Source organism: Passer montanus, unplaced genomic scaffold (genome assembly GCF_014805655.1).
Source record: "Passer montanus isolate IOZ18808 unplaced genomic scaffold, ASM1480565v1 scaffold10, whole genome shotgun sequence".
In the NCBI taxonomy this organism is placed as follows: Eukaryota; Metazoa; Chordata; class Aves; order Passeriformes; family Passeridae; genus Passer; species Passer montanus.
In genome coordinates this window covers 37,996,738-38,014,046 of record NW_024356505.1, presented here as the reverse complement: position 1 = coordinate 38,014,046, position 17,309 = coordinate 37,996,738, and the positions used below count along the sequence as shown (strand labels likewise).

The window sequence follows — 17,309 nt, the reverse complement described above, 5'->3', positions numbered from 1 at the left end:
TCACATCATGTGAAACGCAGACTGGATGATTCCAGGGGAAAAATAATCCCAAAATCTACTCTGAACTTGCAACCACTGAGACACAAAGGCCCATGAATATGTAAGTCAACAAACAGGCTTTATACAGGACAGCTCACAGTAAATCTGAAGGAGTATATTTTTTTTTTAATCAGGTAATCAGTTACTTCTTTTACCACCACTCTCTTTCTTAATACAGAAGCAACTGATTACCACACCCTGATAGGGAAGTGAAATCTAGACTAAGAAGAAATAAATAGAAATTGAAGATGATACTTTTAAGATCAGAAGAAAACCTGATGGAGTGGTAACAGCCAGAGACAGAAATGTCATGTTTGTCTGCCATCTAAGAAAAACTGGCCTGGTTTAGCAATAAATTCTTTAATATTAAATAATACATTCTGGACACTATTATCTTCTTGACCTCCAATCCACTAGAGAGGCATTACTCCAAATGGCCCATCTGGTTTTATTAACTAGTTGCTTTGGACTATTGCAGATGTGCAACATTTGCAAAAAATGTTTGACAAACAAATAAAAGTTGACAAAAATGTTTTTCAGTAAAATTACAGACTGTCATGACTACATGAGCAATCACTGCCAGACCAATAAAACATGATGAGATGGCAAATATTAATTTAACAGAAAAAAGGGATTAATACAAATCATAAAATATATAATGTGGAAAACATATATATGTCCAGGTTGAAGGGGGACCAGAAAGCCAAAGAACACACACATTTCAGACAAATACAGATGTATTTCCCATTGTTACAATCCAACTACCCCAGGAAAAAATACAGCTTAATTCAGAGCCTGGTGCCAAGGATTTACTTCTAGCATGAGGTTACTTTCCAAGCTGCAAAGTTAAACAATGAACTACATGTGCCTTCTGCTGATTTTCAGAGACAACCCTTTTCCCTTCTTCCATTACGAAGTCAAAACGAAAATTGTTTTTTTCACTTTACTACTTTTGTTCTTCACTTTTACCCTCTGTAATGCAGACAAGATGAAACCAATCTAATTAAATCAGGTTTTATATTTGCCACACAACAGAGTGGATTAATGAGCCAGTGCAGACCAGTCCATTTAAATGTACAAACAAAATACAGCTCCTACTGATACCAGCAAACCTGTCTAATAGCGCCTCAAAACCACATCACTTTGCAGGCATAGTTATTGGGGTACCTGATAAAAAGTACAAAGTTAAATGTCAGTCTCTCAGCAGAACCTAGTTCTTGGTGTTTGGTGGGTTCTTTTTTTGGGGTTTTTCGTTTGTTTGGGTTTTTTCAGATACTTGTTTTCCTTCTGGCAATTTGGCCTGACTATGTAAGAAACTGTAACCAGGCACCACAAGGTGATGTCATGACTTCAGCTGGCTGATGGATTGATCTTGGTCCCTCTTTAACTTTCCTCAAGTCAGCTTGAAGGCAGCTAAGCATTAGGGAGAAAAAAGCCCATGAAGAAGCATTGGGGCTGTACTGGCAGCCTTTAATTCTTCTCTAGTATTTTATGTTATGGTGCTTTTCCCCACAGCCCTAACAATTCAACTTCTAGTGTGAATTTAAATATATTGTGCAAGTAGCTGGGAGGAGCTCAGTTGAAAAGATCTAACATTTAAAGATACAAAGTTTACCACCTGTAGCTACAAATTGGCCATGGATAAATCCAGGCTTCAAATTTGAGGGTCTCTAACCCTCAAATTGAAGAAAAACTAGAATTCCACAAGGAATGAAGGAAATTAGACTCCACAGTGGCTTTCAGATAAGTTGGAAAAACCATCCTGGTTTCAAAATGCAGTTTTTAAAGTCTATAAAAAGACTTGAGTGTTGGTGACAGCAGGAGGATAGAGTCTATAATCCATAAAACTCACACAAGACATCTAATCTAAAGCATGTTTTTACTTTTTTTTTCTCCTATTTTTTCCTTGTTTTAATTCCATGTGTGTTAAATATTATCTTGGAAACAACAGACTCACTTGAGTCAGCTGCTTCAGATCACAATCAATAGCTGGTTGACATCTGCTGCCAAACAAACAGCTCAATACTGCTCATTAATTTGACTCTTTTCAGAATGGAGATGAAAGCCAAGACAAAGCAAAAAGGAAAATAATTTGCTTATAATGCTGGATCTCTAAGATAGAGTACAGTTCTAATGCTATCTTGTGAGCCTGATCCCTCAAATGCAGCTTTTATTTATTTATAAAGTTCTAAAATCATAAAAATGCCTCTCCCAAGGCTGCAGCCATCCCAAGACATTTAATCACACAGTAACATTTCTAGCCATAAAATGTCCCAGCAGCACCTGAATCAGCTGCAGAGACTCAGGCAACTCCTCTCCTTTTGTCTAGGAACAATTTCTTTAGCATTCTCTGGAGACCTCACTTGAACAGATGACTTTTTTAGTACTTCCAGAAAAAATACACTGAATTTAAGCTATTTCAAACAAAAGGAAAGGTCACATTGCCAGGGCCTTCACAGCACACACCTCACCAAGTGGCTTCTTTTTCATCAGGGACACATAGGTCAGGAAACTCTAGAGAGAGGCAGACAGTCCTCAGAATGCAACAGATCTAAATCAACACCTTCAACTTCACCCATGAACCTGTGACGAACCTCTGCACTGTGCTCCAGCACTTGGAAGTGATTTAAGGGTTGGTGCCATGCAGAACAGAGTGCACAGAGTGCCACATGTCATAAAAACATAGGAAAGGTGAGTTTTCTAACTGAAAAAAAACCCAGCAACCTCTCTGTCAGACAAAAAGCAGGGCTGGGAGCCTAAAGCTCACTTCAGTCACAGTTTCTAGAAATTAACAGTAAACAAAGTACTCCTGAACTCCTTTTCTTTCCAGCTCTGCCAATCCCTATCACCACTGCAATACTGGCTAGCGAAAGGTTCAGCTACCCTTAACCAAGGTGTTAAAATAAAAGCCCAAATAAAATAAAGCCCAGAACATGTTCCTGAAATGCACCGTCAGCTCAGGAGCAGCCTGAACTCATTGCTGCCCTCCCCAGCAGTGCTGGGTACCTGCTGGAAACCAGAGCAGGATCTTCTTTAGATACTTAAGAGCTCTCTGGAAGATGTACAAACATATCCAACCCTTAATCCTGGGATTATACAAGTGGAGTTTCCAAGAGAAGAACGTTTTCCTTGTGGAAAAGACCTGTGCAATCAAGGAAGGAAACTCAGAGGAGTCAGCAATCCTTGTGGGAAGTGACAGTGTAGGAAAACATCACAGCTGGTGACAACATAGTCCTGCAGCCCCCCAGTGCAGGGAACAAACAGTTCATGTTGTTCCTGCTGCACAGCCAGGTCTGTATGGAAATTATGCCCTGGGACACTGTTCTCATCTGCAGCTCCAGCCAGAAGGGAGCTCAGTGAACCTCTCACACAGGGGGATGCTATTGTGGAAATAACTGTGTCCCAGAGAGTCACAGGCAAAGAGTTCCCAACTGCACTGGAATTGATCAATACTGGCAGGTGACTTCAGCCATTGGTGCCCCAACTACACCAAACAGCTCCAGCTGGACACAATTCTAGCTAAAATCTGAACAGCTGCAAGAGAATTGAGAAAGGCAATTGATTGAGAACATTCCTATAGCCAGAAAGCACTGTCCACTGAGTGTCTCACATGGCAAATGGGAAGGACAGAAGGTTATCCACTAAAGCCATTGCTAGTGATTTATTTATTAATACCAACCTCTTTATTATTTATTTCTGAACAAATAGAGGACACAACTACAAAGTTTTGCAACTCTGTTTTTTTATGAAGAACTTTCAGACTTTGGAAAAACTGACCATTAAACTAACATCAACTTCATGAATTTCTAAACCCCTGTACTACCATAGCACATGAACACTTTAGTGACTTCAAGCTTGCAGTTGGATAGGCCAGCAGAGACCTCTGAAGTTGAATTTCTCTGGCTTCAAAAGAAAGCCAAGGTGGAAAAAAGTCATAGTGAGCTTATCTTTTTGTAGTGCTGGAACTAAGGAAATACAGACCATGCAACACTTCATTTCCAGCAGCTTCACCTTAAGGGAAGTTACTTTTTTGCATTCTCTATAACTCACAACTTCAACTGTACAAGAATCAATGTTTGATTATAATACAGCCTTTTGCATTTAATTCAGCAGATTTTCACTAAGTAACAACCACAAACAGGTGACCTTTCTTCAAATGACTCTCTGGACAGTGGGACCTGTGATAGTGTGTGCAAACAGCTATAGATGGAAAAACTTTGGGGATCAGCTGAAACACAAGCCATAAATTAATTAATATACAAAAGAAATAGTAGCAGTTTCTAAAAATAAAGACACCTCTTACTACAAGGCAGAGAAAAAACAATTTGAAGTAGACAGTAAGGTTTTAATTGCTCTTTTGTGTGAGGCTGCTCTTTCAGCAGCACTTTACAACCCTCTGGCTATTTGCAAAACTCTCAGCAGAAACTTCAGTAAGGTTCTGCAATAGCAGAAGCAAAAGATTGCCTAGGGGCTACAAACTGTACCTGGAAAGGGCACTCATGTTCAGAAAGGACATGGTGAAACAAAAATTCCGAGGAGACTGGCAACCTAAAATAATCTAAAACAGTAAAGAAAAGAATAGTTGGATGATATTCATCCAACTAGTATTCACTAAACTACTAAAAATATCATTTAATGAGAGTGTCTGTGTTTTATTCTATAATGAACTGTATGCTTTTCCCTACACAGAGCTAATTTTCATGGATTTTATAGCCACGGATATTATAGTCGAGATGTTGCAGATTTGCTTTAAGTGCCAATTGTTGTGTCATCCACTGCTCTTTGTGAAACAGCTGGAGCCCTTGAGAAGAATATCACTAAATATCAGTGTTAGTCAACCTCACAAGGACAGTTCATATATAGAATGCTGAAAAATACAGCAGAAAAACTGTGGGAGGAAAGGAGAAAAGTGTGCAAAAGCCACAGTGAGCACAATAAAATCAAACTACTGAGTTATCTCTAAGTTCAGGTTTGTGTACCTTGAGGTCCCAGTTTTGCCTGAGCTGGAGTGGAGGTGGAGCTAAGAAGGGGGTCAGATGAAGGATCCAGGAAATTGGTGGCCAAGTTTGTTTTACATGAAAGTGGAAGTGACTCTTCAGGTAAATTATCCAGGCTCATCTTGCTCTGTCTACTGGTATCCAGTAAGTCTTTTCCAAAAAAAGCTTCCTGCAAAGAAGACAAAATGATTTAACGTAGGAAGAACACTGTATTGACTGAAAAAATTTGAGTAAATGACAAAGTTAAAATTAAAAGTCAAGGATTAGTAAGAATATAAAAGCACAGTCTCTGTCTCACAAACACTCCAGTATGGCAATATCTCTTCCAGGCTATGAGAAGTGGCTACAGTGGCTACAACTTATCTGAGGAAACTACATTAACAAGGTTTTAGGATTAACTTAATGCCTTAAGATTATACAGAAAAACATTAGTCTTCTTACACACATGTAACACAGACAGTGTATCAATACATGTTATTATCTACCACAACTTAGTTATTATTTAAAATATTTCTCCTGGCACAAAAAGGAGAGCTGAAGAAGGGGCACATTACTGGACAACTAGATGTAGAACCTTGTTTCCATTTTGAGAATCACTATAAACTGCATTTCACAAAACCATCCTCATGTCTAACTGCAGTAACAAAACACCTGAAGATGTTTAACTTATATTATAAAAGTGACTTTTAAAATATTATGTAACATCTATCACTCACCTAAGCCTGAATACTCAGTAATTTGCCAACCTTTATTCATTACATAACATGTTGGGACATGTTCCCATGTTGTCTTTCAAATCCTGATTTAGGATACAGTTCTAAATATAGATTTTTCAGTAGCAATTATTGTAATACCAACAAAGAAGCTAAGAAATATTCTATGTTTTACAGGAGTAAAACATGCATTAAAAATATTTATCCTTATTAGTCCAAAGGAAATGTTGTTTAAGTATTTTCTTTCCAAGTCACTTCCCCACTTATGAAATACAGTTTTTTTAAAAGAGAAAATGTTCTGCCTCAATGTTAATTCTTTGTTTTCAATCCTAATACAGTTCGTGCCATGAAGTTTGGTGAACATCTACTGGTGAACATCTACAAGACAATGAAAGTTGCAACTTTGGAAAGTTCCCTTCACCATGAAGAAGGTGGCTGAAAAGAACAAGCCAAGTAAGTGAGATAGACTGTTGTTTAAGTATTTTCTTTCCAAGTCACTTCCCCACTTATGAAATACAATTTTTTTTAAAGAGAAAATGTTCTGCCTCTCTGTTAATTCTTTGCTTTCAATCTCAATACAGTTCATGCCATGAAGTTTGGTGAACATCTACAAGACAATGAATGTTGCAACTTTGGAAAAGTTCCCTTCATCATGAAGAAGGTGGCTGAGGAGAAGAACAAGCCAAGTAAGTGAGATACACACATATATATATACATACACATACATATATATAAACCAGCCAGTTTGTAACCTGATTAATGGAAGGAAAGTTGCTCAATCACCATTAATGTCCTGGTTATTATCCACAACTGCTGCCTCTTAGCTGTTAGGGACACCATGGAATCAATGGGAGGGAAGAGCAGACATTATTGTGGTAGGGAGATGCAGGGCACATTAATCCATAAAACTGTAGGAAACAAGTTTCCTTATCAAATCATACTCTATAATCCTCAAAAAGCAGAATGAGAAGCTGAGGAAGTGGCCTGATCAGGCTAAGACATCCTACAGGGCTGAATGTGGAAACACCATGTGGCAGTTCAGAGAGCAGAAGAATGATTTTTCCAAACCATCTTATCTCTCAGAACAAGGAGAGATCCAAATACATTGAGAAGGATTCTCCAGAATCCTGGAGATTTAACATAATATAGAGTTCCCTGTAGAAGCTCATGAACGCTCTTTACAGAAAACCCATTTCATTTAAATAACCATTTTGGAATCAGAAAAGAAACATTATTGGTTTAAATAAACTATGAAAGAACACATGAAGAGTAGGCTTTTAAATGGATTTACAACACAAGGAGCAGATCACAAGCTTTACCTGCAAATAGGCAGGAAAGGTTTCTTCGAGTTTGTTTTTCTTTTTCCTGTAACGCTTTTTGATTTTCTCAGTACTTTCAGAGGCTGGGGTAGACTCCTCAACTGGAGTGTCTGGCAGCTGCTCTGTCCAACCTACAAAGGAACATTAGAGTACAAGTACATTAATTACTGAGTAATTTGCTCTAAAGGGACAGTGGCAGCACATCTGGCTACCTCTGGCTGCGTGGGTCACTGCACATCACTGCAGATGCATCCCAAAGGGAGCTTTCACCCAGCTGTGAACTGCCCTGACCACCCAGGCTCTGGCAGCAGAAATGCCAGATGTGACACCAGCCACATCACTGCTGTAGCTCCCAGGTACACTTCTGCATCCCCAGGCAACCTAAGAATTTGCCAATTTGACAGAAATTATAGGTGCCATTCAAGCAGGTATTTGAAAAGACAATTCCACTGAAGAAGTACCTCCCGTGTCATCAATACTGAGTTACACATTAACCACCTTTCATTTCATACACTATTTTTTCTCAAATTAGAAGTAAAAAAACTTTTTTCTTAAATCTGAGAAAGAACTATCATATAAATAATGAACAGCCTAGAAAAAGAAATCTATAAAGAAGCCCTTCAAGAAAAATTACACATTTATTCAGCTGTCATATTTCAAAGTGGCACTGCTTTTTCTAATAAACACAAAAGCACACAGTGCTCATCAATCATTCAGTATTTTATTACAACAGAGCAAGAAAAACACTGCAGGTAATGCAGAACTTCTCAAGTTCTGCTACTTCTGTCTTGCCAAAGCAAATTACATGAAGTTAAGGACTCTGGCAAGTTATTTAAGAAACTGTATTATCATGATAATAAAATCACTCTGCTTTGTACTGCAGTAATCTCCTGTAGGATATCCAGAGGACCATGAGTGGAATGAGGTTCACCAACACTGACCTACGCACTGTCTGAGAGGGAGGTTTCACAGAGAAAAGGAGGGAATGTGACAAGGGTGCAAAAAATCCTGGTAAAGCTGATGAGTACTGGCCACTGAGAAGCAGGCTCTTGGCAAGCTATGATTTGTATTTTTCTCAACTAGCAATTGTGCCTGAGCAGACAAAAAGAAGCTCCAACTTCCAACTGAAGAATACTTGTTTAAGAATACTCCTTTTTAATAATATGCATTGTAGTGTTACCCAGAATGGGGAATTAGCTTAATAGCCAATTAAAAAAAAAATTACTTAAAGGAGCAGACCCCTATGCAAATGAAAACATCTAACACAATATTTTCAGCACAATCTGCAATAAGGCAGTATGCTACACTGAAATACTATTTACAAAGCAGAAACACAGCTGTAACACTAATATTGAAAAGAAAGCAAACACTATACCAAGACTGGGAACTTAATCAGGATATCTGGCTGCACTGATAAAAGAAATGTTTATTAGCTTTATGAAGTAGTTCTACAAATGCAAGCAAAGACAACACTAGAATGTTAGATTTTAATAATACTACCTCGATGCTGTAGCAAAGATCCAATCCCCACCATGTTGTACAAATCTACAGCAAGAGACTGATCTGGCTCTACAAAAAGTAAAAAAAACCAGTATCTAAACTGAAAGGAGAAATCTCAGGCCAGGGTCTATAACTGGGGTGGTATCAGCCAACCTTTAGAAGCAGCTGCCTTCTGCTACTGACTTTCCAGGGAACAGGCTCTGAACTAAACATATTCCACATCTCCCCTGAATGATACCTCAACATCCTCTAGGTAAGTGTGAGCAACTCCAGATGGATGGAATAATTTAGTCTAATCACACATAGCAATAAAGAGAAAAAGGCCCATGAATACAATCTGACTTCTTGTTAGGCACCCAATCTACTGAGAACTGCAGTGTCAGAGGTATGAGAATGGCTCTGCCATGGGAAAAGGCACCCAACAAAGTCAAGGATTCTTCAGCCCTGGAAGAGGCAACACTGATGGGGAAATATGATACACATCTAGAAAATATTTCTAGAGTGAGTGATTCTTTTAAAATAATCTTTCATAACATTAAACATGAGGACAGCTTATGAAACTCTCAGATATCAGATATCTGCCTTAAAATAAAAAGGAATTATTTCTTCATGCAACAATAACATACCACTAAACTCTCTAATAAAGGATTTTCCAGACCATGAACAGATTTATAAAAAATTATTAGACACAGTCATGGAATATGAAACACTGCTGAGTATTAAAACTGATGGTCCAGAAGACAGCCCTGGACTAGGGCTACATCTGGAGAAAGGTGTATCAGAAAGAGGATTGCTCTAAATATAACATCATCATGATCATCATTATTATTAATTATTGTTGTTATTGTTATTATTATCCTCACTCCTGCAATTCATTGTTTCAGTTTCTTTGTACATCACGGGCTCTGTTGAAATGACAGCTATGCAGGAATGGTTATTTTCAGTTGAATTAATAAAGCCATGATGACAAAAATACACGTTTGATGAGCTGTATTGCTTTTAGTGCATTAAGCATGAACAAACATTTAACACCAAATTCCTGCACTTACCTTCATCTCTGCCAGGCAACTGTTCAGAAACAGATCCAGAAGAATCTTTCCTGGAGAGAGATCTTTTTGTCTTCCCCTGCCCTGTACGACTTCTCTGACGTACCATAAATCCACCAATACCTGAGCAAGGAAGTAAAAAATTCAATGTACTGAATAAAAACTGTGTTTCATAGTACAAATGAGAGGCAAGATTACTCTGCAGGTCAAGGAGACTGCTGCATCTAGATGTCTTAGAATGAATCTGAGGTACCTGGTGAGTTTTCATTTTGAATTTTATGAGACATTTCTGAATTTTTATGTCGCAGTGGGTACACATGTAATGAAAAATGATCAGAATTTCAGGTTTGTAGAGCATCCACAAGAAGTTCAAATCACCAAACCTGGCAACTTTCAGGTGTTGGTTTTCCTCTCTCTTGGGGCAAACTGATGAGTTGCTGGAATTAGCTGTCAATCTACCAAATGAAACCTATTAAAGAACCTTAAAGGACCACAACAAATCCTCTGTAAATAGCTCTAGAGAGCCCAGCACTCCAAACGATGCTACCAGAGAAGGACATATCCCAAATAAGAAGATAATTAATCAACACCATAGTGGCCTGGAACTCCTGAATCCTTCACTAGAGACTGACTGCAGAGTTCCTGATCTTTGCAGTTGGTGTGTATGTTGCAGATACAGATTTGTTTCATTTTCCAGGGAAACTGTTGGCTGCAGAAAACTAATGGATGTATTCTACATGGATACAGCTCAACTGTTTGTGCACCAAAGACATACAGTTAATTAATCCAGTCAGGATAATTAAGAATCAACTGCACAAAGAAATGAAAATAAATGAATTCATCCAGTAACTGAATTCATTAAAATTCACCTGTCAGAAGTAATCTGCAAATACCTGGTAAATTACTCTTTTAAAGTATGTCAGAAAACACCTAAAATAACTGCAAAAAGTTGTCTGAAGTTCAGATATTTCCACATATATACACACATAAAAACTCTCCAACAATTACAGAAACACAGCACAATTTCCTATCAAGTTAAGAATCAATAAGGCACAGATCTGAACTACTGCAAGTAATTGACAAGCACACTAAGAACAAGGGCACTGCTGACCAGCAACCTTTGGAAATGTGTTTTGGCAAAGAAGAAAAAGGCAACTTTTAACAGAATAGGGAAAAAAAATCTACAGTCAACAATAAGCAGTGGAATACTTCAGAATTTTGTAATGTTTTCTAATTTTTTTTTGTAATGATACAGAAAAAAATGAACAATGGACACACAATGATCTAGGTTACTTTATCCTACCAGGTCTGTATGGTTTTCGCTTCCTTTTTTTAATCCCATCAGCTCCTTCAGCCACTTTGGTATCATCATCCACAGCTTCCCTTTCTGGGCTGGAATCTGATTTTCCATCACAATCCATAAGATCACCTTCTGCAGAAAAGAGGCAATGGTAACTTTAAATGGAAAAGCCAAAGAAAATTATTTTTTCCAAAATTTCCACATCTGTTTTATGAGAAACTGGCTGAGAATGACAGATTTTTCAAAAGGGTGACAGATAATCATAATCCCTGGCCATTTTTGGGAAACCCATCCTATCTATACACACATTTCCTATGAGATGATGTTTAGACAAAACCAGCAAATAAATGCTCTAATGAGAATATGTAAATCAGAAAAGGTTTTTGGTACCTCCTTTGGAAGCTTGTGCTAAGTGTCTGAGCAATCTCTAGCTATTCCATCAAGGAATATGGACCCAATTTACCAAGATACACTTCCTTTTTTTCATTGTCCTCCTCAGTCTTCTTCGAGAGGGCTTTTTTTTTTTTTAATTGAGAAGACACTCAAAACCTGCAGCCTGCACTTGGAAAGCAAAGTGTAATGACTTCTAGTGTAGTGGGCTCATGACTTGAAGCTGTGTGACTGACTGAATGCAGACTGATCTATGAAGAGGAATTTGATTTATATAATACAAAATTCAGCCCAAAGAAATTACTCAGCCTTGAAGATGAAGACTGCAACTCAAAGTTAGAGTTTATATTCTGTGGGAAAGCAGGGTAGAAACAGATGTAAAGTACACTGACATTAAAAAGCCTTTGGTGTTGAAGAGAGAGGGAACAAATTCTTCTTGGTATCCCCAAAAAGACCTAGCACCTTCATTTTATCATAAACCTTCTGAAATATTAAATATGCTCTCACCCCTGAAAACATACCGGAATTCTGTTCTGCTCTGGATATAGGTATATAATTCTAGATGGAGTAGAACCCCATGCAGTTGTAAGAGGGAGAAATACTGTTAAAACAGAGCTGGACTCTTCCACACCACTTTTGCTGTAGCAGAACTGTAACCCTCACTCTTCCACAGGCTAGGTCATGGCCAGACTCTCCCACTGATGAAGACCTCATCCAACAAAGCCAGTGGATAGCAAAGGCCATCAAGCTGAAGCTCCCAAAGCAAGCTCAACTTTCAAGTGGACTCTAAAATGTAGAAGACCCAATGAAATCTGAACCTGATGCAAGCCTACAGATGAGATGGTAACGAAATTCCATGAGCTCACTTTTCTCAGATAAAGCCTCTTTCTTCCAGCTGGAATGTCAAGAGTCAAAATAAGTGTTTTTTCCTTTTCCCCTGGAATTACTACACTGTGTTACTCCAATTAAAGCCATGGCACAGCTTTATTCATGCTGATGCTCATACAAAAATTCCAGATGTTTGGACATAGACACTGATCCCCTCTCCAGAGTAGAGCCCTACACACACAGAGCTTCAAGGAAATCCAACCTATCTCCCATGTACTCACTGTGCTGTTACCATCACACACATGAATGTGCTTTATCTCTAAAAAAGGCAACAAAATTGATCAGAACGGAAACTGAAGTTGTGGATGCTCTGGCTCTCCCTTTCATACCCTGCTATCACATCTATATATCCTGTTATCTACAGGAAAAGACCTACCACTTATAGAAGCCAACAAGCAGATAAAGAAGTCAGAAAAGTCATATAGAAAACAGGCACACATTTTTAAAAGTAAAGATTATTAACCACTGAAGGAGTAAAGGCAAGTGACTGGCTGCCTCCAAATTCAAAAGCATTTTTTGCTTTCAAAAACCCAGCTGATGGAGAGTATGAAAATATGAGATGAAATTTCAGAGTCCATGTAATGCTAGGACAATGTACCAACCCTGTGAAGACTGAAAGACATGAAAAAAAACAACCCAGCTGATGGAGAGTATGAAAATATGAGATGAAATTTCAGAGTCCATGTAATGCTAGGACGATGCACCAAACCCTGTGAATACTGAAAGACATTAAAGAAAAACAAACTGTTTAAAAGGTTATAAAGAAATAAAAGGAAGCTACTTTTAGCAAAGAATAGTTCTAGTCAAATACAGAGGGTAAGAATGTCCTCGTCAAACAGCAGGAACAATACTTCTATCAAGAAGTTAACTGAAACTTCCCTGATGGCTGAACTACCCAGCTTCTTATGACATTTGATCTGCTTAACAAGGCAGTGTTGCAGTAACAGAATTGTGGGGAGGTGGGGGTGCCTCAGTTCCTCTCCAGACACCTACATGACCAATGCAATGACTTCTCACCTGCCACTGGAAGGAGCCCTGTCCCAGGCCATGGATTAACACCGACTGTGCCATCACCCTTCTCAGCATGCAGAGGCACACCATGGCAAGGACAATGGTGCTGCACCATGCAAGTGTTAGCCCAGATCACTGACTCTCACCTTACTTCTTTCAGAAGAGAGAAATACTCTCAGCAAAGAACTACTCCACTTTCCCACTTGATTTTAGTACCAGCCTCTCAGTGATACAGATGTTGCTCTGCTCAGCCAACACTTTCAAACAGTTTGCACTGAATTTGAGTACACATGTACTCTACAAGTGTGCAATGTTTCCCACAAGGTAACCCAACAATTAGACAAAAAGTCATCTCCTATTTCCAGTGCTGGCAGCCCTAGAAAGGTGAATTCCTATAAGATAGATGTCCCATAAACAGAACAAGGAAAATTCCTGAAATGGACAATGAGCCATGACTACTGTTCAAGAAATTTCCATAAAACATTCTGTACAGAACACAGGAGTATCAGTGTAATAAAAACTCCCAGGGATATTTGCAATACACACAGGTACTGCAACACTCCAAGCTACAAGACATGCCAAAAGTAGACTGCTACCTCTACTGTCATCCATCTCCCCATCTCTTGAGTGTTCTGACTGGGCATCTGGGGGTGTCTGAAGCACAGCCACACTGTTCTGATTTATAATCTTCAGTTTAAGCTTTGGTTTCGTCCGTTTTCTTCTGGGTACTGTAACAGTGAGGCTCTGTAACTGAGACATGCCGGATTCTGTCAAGCAGACTCCATCCTGGGTGTATGTCTTCGGTGGGTCTATAAAAGTTGAATGAATCATAACAGCAATATAAAACTCTTTTAATTTACAAGTCTTTGATTTTTTTAGGAATAGCACTTACAAGAGTTAATAATCCACAAGTATGGAGCTGACCCGTGAGTGAAGAAATTGGAATAAATAAACCAGAGATATCAGACACTGTTTTACACATTACAATTACAGCTTTATGATTTAGAGTCTGATGTCAAATCCAGCAATAATCCATTACATTGCTATATCATATATATATATATATATTGCTATATCATATATATATATGTATATATATACAACTTATATCAAGGACTCATTAGAAAGAACAATTTGATTATGGAAACTGGTGCCTTGCAGGGTATTTCTGCATTACTGGCACCCCAGAAAACTGTGCCAAATCATACTTTGGGTCCTTGTTGCTTTATCAGCCAAGGCTCCCATCCAGCCCTCAGCACTTTACCCTCATTTTATTAAAAAAACTTCAACTTCCAAGAACTCCTGGTAACTCAGAGCAGTTATCAGCCCTATTTCACAGGCAGACAAAAACCCAAGTTGTATCAAGTGAGCTGCTCAAGATCAAAAAGGAAATTGTGGGTAGAACACAAGTCTCCCAAAACCTGCAAGACTGCTTCCTCCTCAAGCTATTAAATGACAACGGAGTCCACTGATAAGCTCTAATATTCTTTAATTCACCATGCAGAATGGCCCTGCCACCTGTGCTGAGGCCCTGCAAGTGGAAGCTTGGGAACTTTCAGGGAGTTGCCTAATAATGAAGAGGCTGCAATGATGCTTCAGCTCTCTGGAGCCAATTAAATCACGATTTGGTAACACAGCTTTTGAAAACAGACAAATATAATAACATTTGTTCCATTTAACCAAAAACATTTCTTCATGTAACATCTGACAACACAGCTGGTTCTGAACAAATTCTTCCCACTTGACTGCCTTCTTACACTGAACTTGAAAGTGTGCTTCAACAACATCTCACACTCTTTTTCAGATTGAATATTTGAGGGGAGAACCTTCTCTCAGGTGTCAAATAGAAAAAAACCTCTGATCTGATGGAAGCTGTCCTAATATGACAGAAGCTGCTGGATGCTATCATTGTAAAGACTGACTTGTGAGTAGGCTTGTCAGGATTATAAATTCCTAGTACAAACCAGACAAATACAGAAAAGCTGCATCCTCCTAACAGCTCAAGCCTGTAAACATTTGTGTACATGCCTGACTCAGCCACACTGTGTTATCACCACTGATATTAAGGCAAGCAGATAAGACTGTAGGATCAAAGCATAATTTAAAGTAATTATTATAGTGCAGGTATGGCAGGCAAGAGAGAAGAAAGAAGAGAGAATGAAGAAAAAAAAATAGAAAGCATGCTGTGGTAACTGAAGGATAGTTAATGCTGTGTGTTACAAAACCACAGGAAAAGGAATTTTTGTCTTATGTAAAAATATACCCTTAAAATATTCTAAATGATCAGATATTAAGCATTTCCATTCTTTACCTAGTTCTTTTGATTTTGAAATAATCTGAGCTCCAACTGATGAATCACAACAGTCCAAAGAAGGCACTGAAAAATATAAGGAAAATAATTTCAACTTTTAAAAATGGTGACTTGATTTAAATTGAAACTATCAATTTTCCTTCAAGCAGTTCCTTAAACTCCCTAATTTATACTGTTGGCAATCATTTACTTGCACCTTTAAAATAAAGTGCTTTTCAGCGTCACAGATGTGACTACAAAAGAAGCCTGATAGAAACTGAAGTTCTCCAATTTCCTTAAGCCAAGAATGGCACTGGAATAGCACTGAACTCAATGGGAAATTATCTCCTTCTACTGGACCAAGGGCAAATGAATACACTGGGTCTTTTGGGTGGGAAAGCAACCTCTACACTAGTCATGATGTTCAGGTTTTGCTGCCCTAATCATTATAACTGTGAGGGTTTTGTGAAGTGAGTATTGACCAGTATTTCCCCAAGGAGGGGCCAGCACACTCCAAGAGCTTTGCACACAAGGCTCTCACTGTGTCTGTGCTGTGCCCTTATGCAGCACTTGGAGAAGACTGAGGTATTGAGAACAGATAACTCAGTTATCTGTTGAAGTTAGATAAGGCAATTCTTATTCCAGTTAAGAGTATTGATAAATGGAACAGCAGAAACTCAAAAACTACACCTTGTGTGCTGCAGGGCAGCAGTGGAACAGTGTGACTGAAAAATTAATAATGAAAATGTCCTGCAACACAAGGCTACTTTTGCAGTGGGCAGAAATGCTCTTCCCTTTTGCTTTAACTCCATAACTGCAATGATGTTTCACTCACCTATGATGTGTAGACTAAACTTTTAATATTAGTAGTGACTTCACAGAGATTACGTAGACAGAGCAGTAAAGTGAAAATTAGGAGCTTCTATCTTGCAAACACTGAACTAGAATCAGAAAACCTGTTAGTCAGGCACAGTTAGCATTACCACAGAGACAAGCTTATCCACACTTTTTTCCCTTTTTCTTTGGCCTAGAAATCTTACTCGTGCTGAATTTAGGACTATAACATCTGGAGTATTTCCTTTGTGCCTGTCACACAAGCTGAGACCCCTGAGGCAGAGAACCCGTGGGGGGTTCTGTGTGTCACATCAACCATGGCAGTGTGCTGCTGTTCCCACCTCACAACACACCACGGGAGCCAGGACGAGATGGGGAAAAGCACAAAAGCTTCCAAGTAACACTTAAAATGAGTATGAAACATACAGGATGCTTTCTAGCATATAAACAAATTTAAACAATTGCAAGTCTGTCTTCAAAAACTACAGCGCTTTGAAAGTTTTATGTAATGTACAACTAATTCAGAGGGTATAACCTACAGAAAACCAATGTTTCATGCAATTAGTAAACAAAAGGAGTCTATGAGAGCTACTGAAAAACTGAACTCAACAGTGGAGAGAAAGACAAGGAAGAAAATAAATTGAAAATGACATTTTCAAAGAGACATGAAGCCAGAAAGAAACAAAAAACAGAGGACAAGCTGCAGAAAGGAAGATACTCAAAACACTGAATTGAAAAAACAGAATAGAGGCAGATTGTAAGAACTATTCAAAGTGGAATAAGACATCATCTGTTCATTTAATTTCTAAAAATTTACAAGATGGTTTTAAGAATGAAGTAGCAATTACTGAATTGGAATCTAAGATAAACAAGAAAATCAGAAAGACAGTTGTGAACAGAAATTTGAAATCCTTAATTTAAAAGTCAAACAACAGAGAGATCTTCTCATCCAGGTTAGACTGAACAATTTTCGCTCTGGAGA

The 17,309-nt window shown here is 38.4% G+C and overlaps 1 protein-coding gene across 13 annotated transcripts in view; it reads right to left on the bottom strand.

Moving 5' to 3' along the window:
- KMT2C (lysine methyltransferase 2C) overlaps nt 1–17,309 on the bottom strand; it is a 189,042-nt gene that overhangs the window by 40,919 nt on the left and 130,814 nt on the right. For 10 of the 13 annotated variants that reach the window (XM_039703915.1, XM_039703946.1, XM_039703925.1 and 7 more), the window contains 6 exons: nt 15,515–15,580; nt 13,800–14,012; nt 10,918–11,046; nt 9,618–9,737; nt 7,069–7,199; nt 5,019–5,205 (listed from right to left, as the gene is read on the bottom strand). In XM_039703915.1, coding sequence (XP_039559849.1) covers nt 5,019–5,205; nt 7,069–7,199; nt 9,618–9,737; nt 10,918–11,046; nt 13,800–14,012; nt 15,515–15,580 — 846 coding nt within the window. The remainder of the gene's footprint in view (nt 1–5,018; nt 5,206–7,068; nt 7,200–9,617; nt 9,738–10,917; nt 11,047–13,799; nt 14,013–15,514; nt 15,581–17,309) is intronic. The other 3 variants (XM_039704003.1, XM_039703964.1, XM_039704022.1) reach the window with 3 other exon arrangements.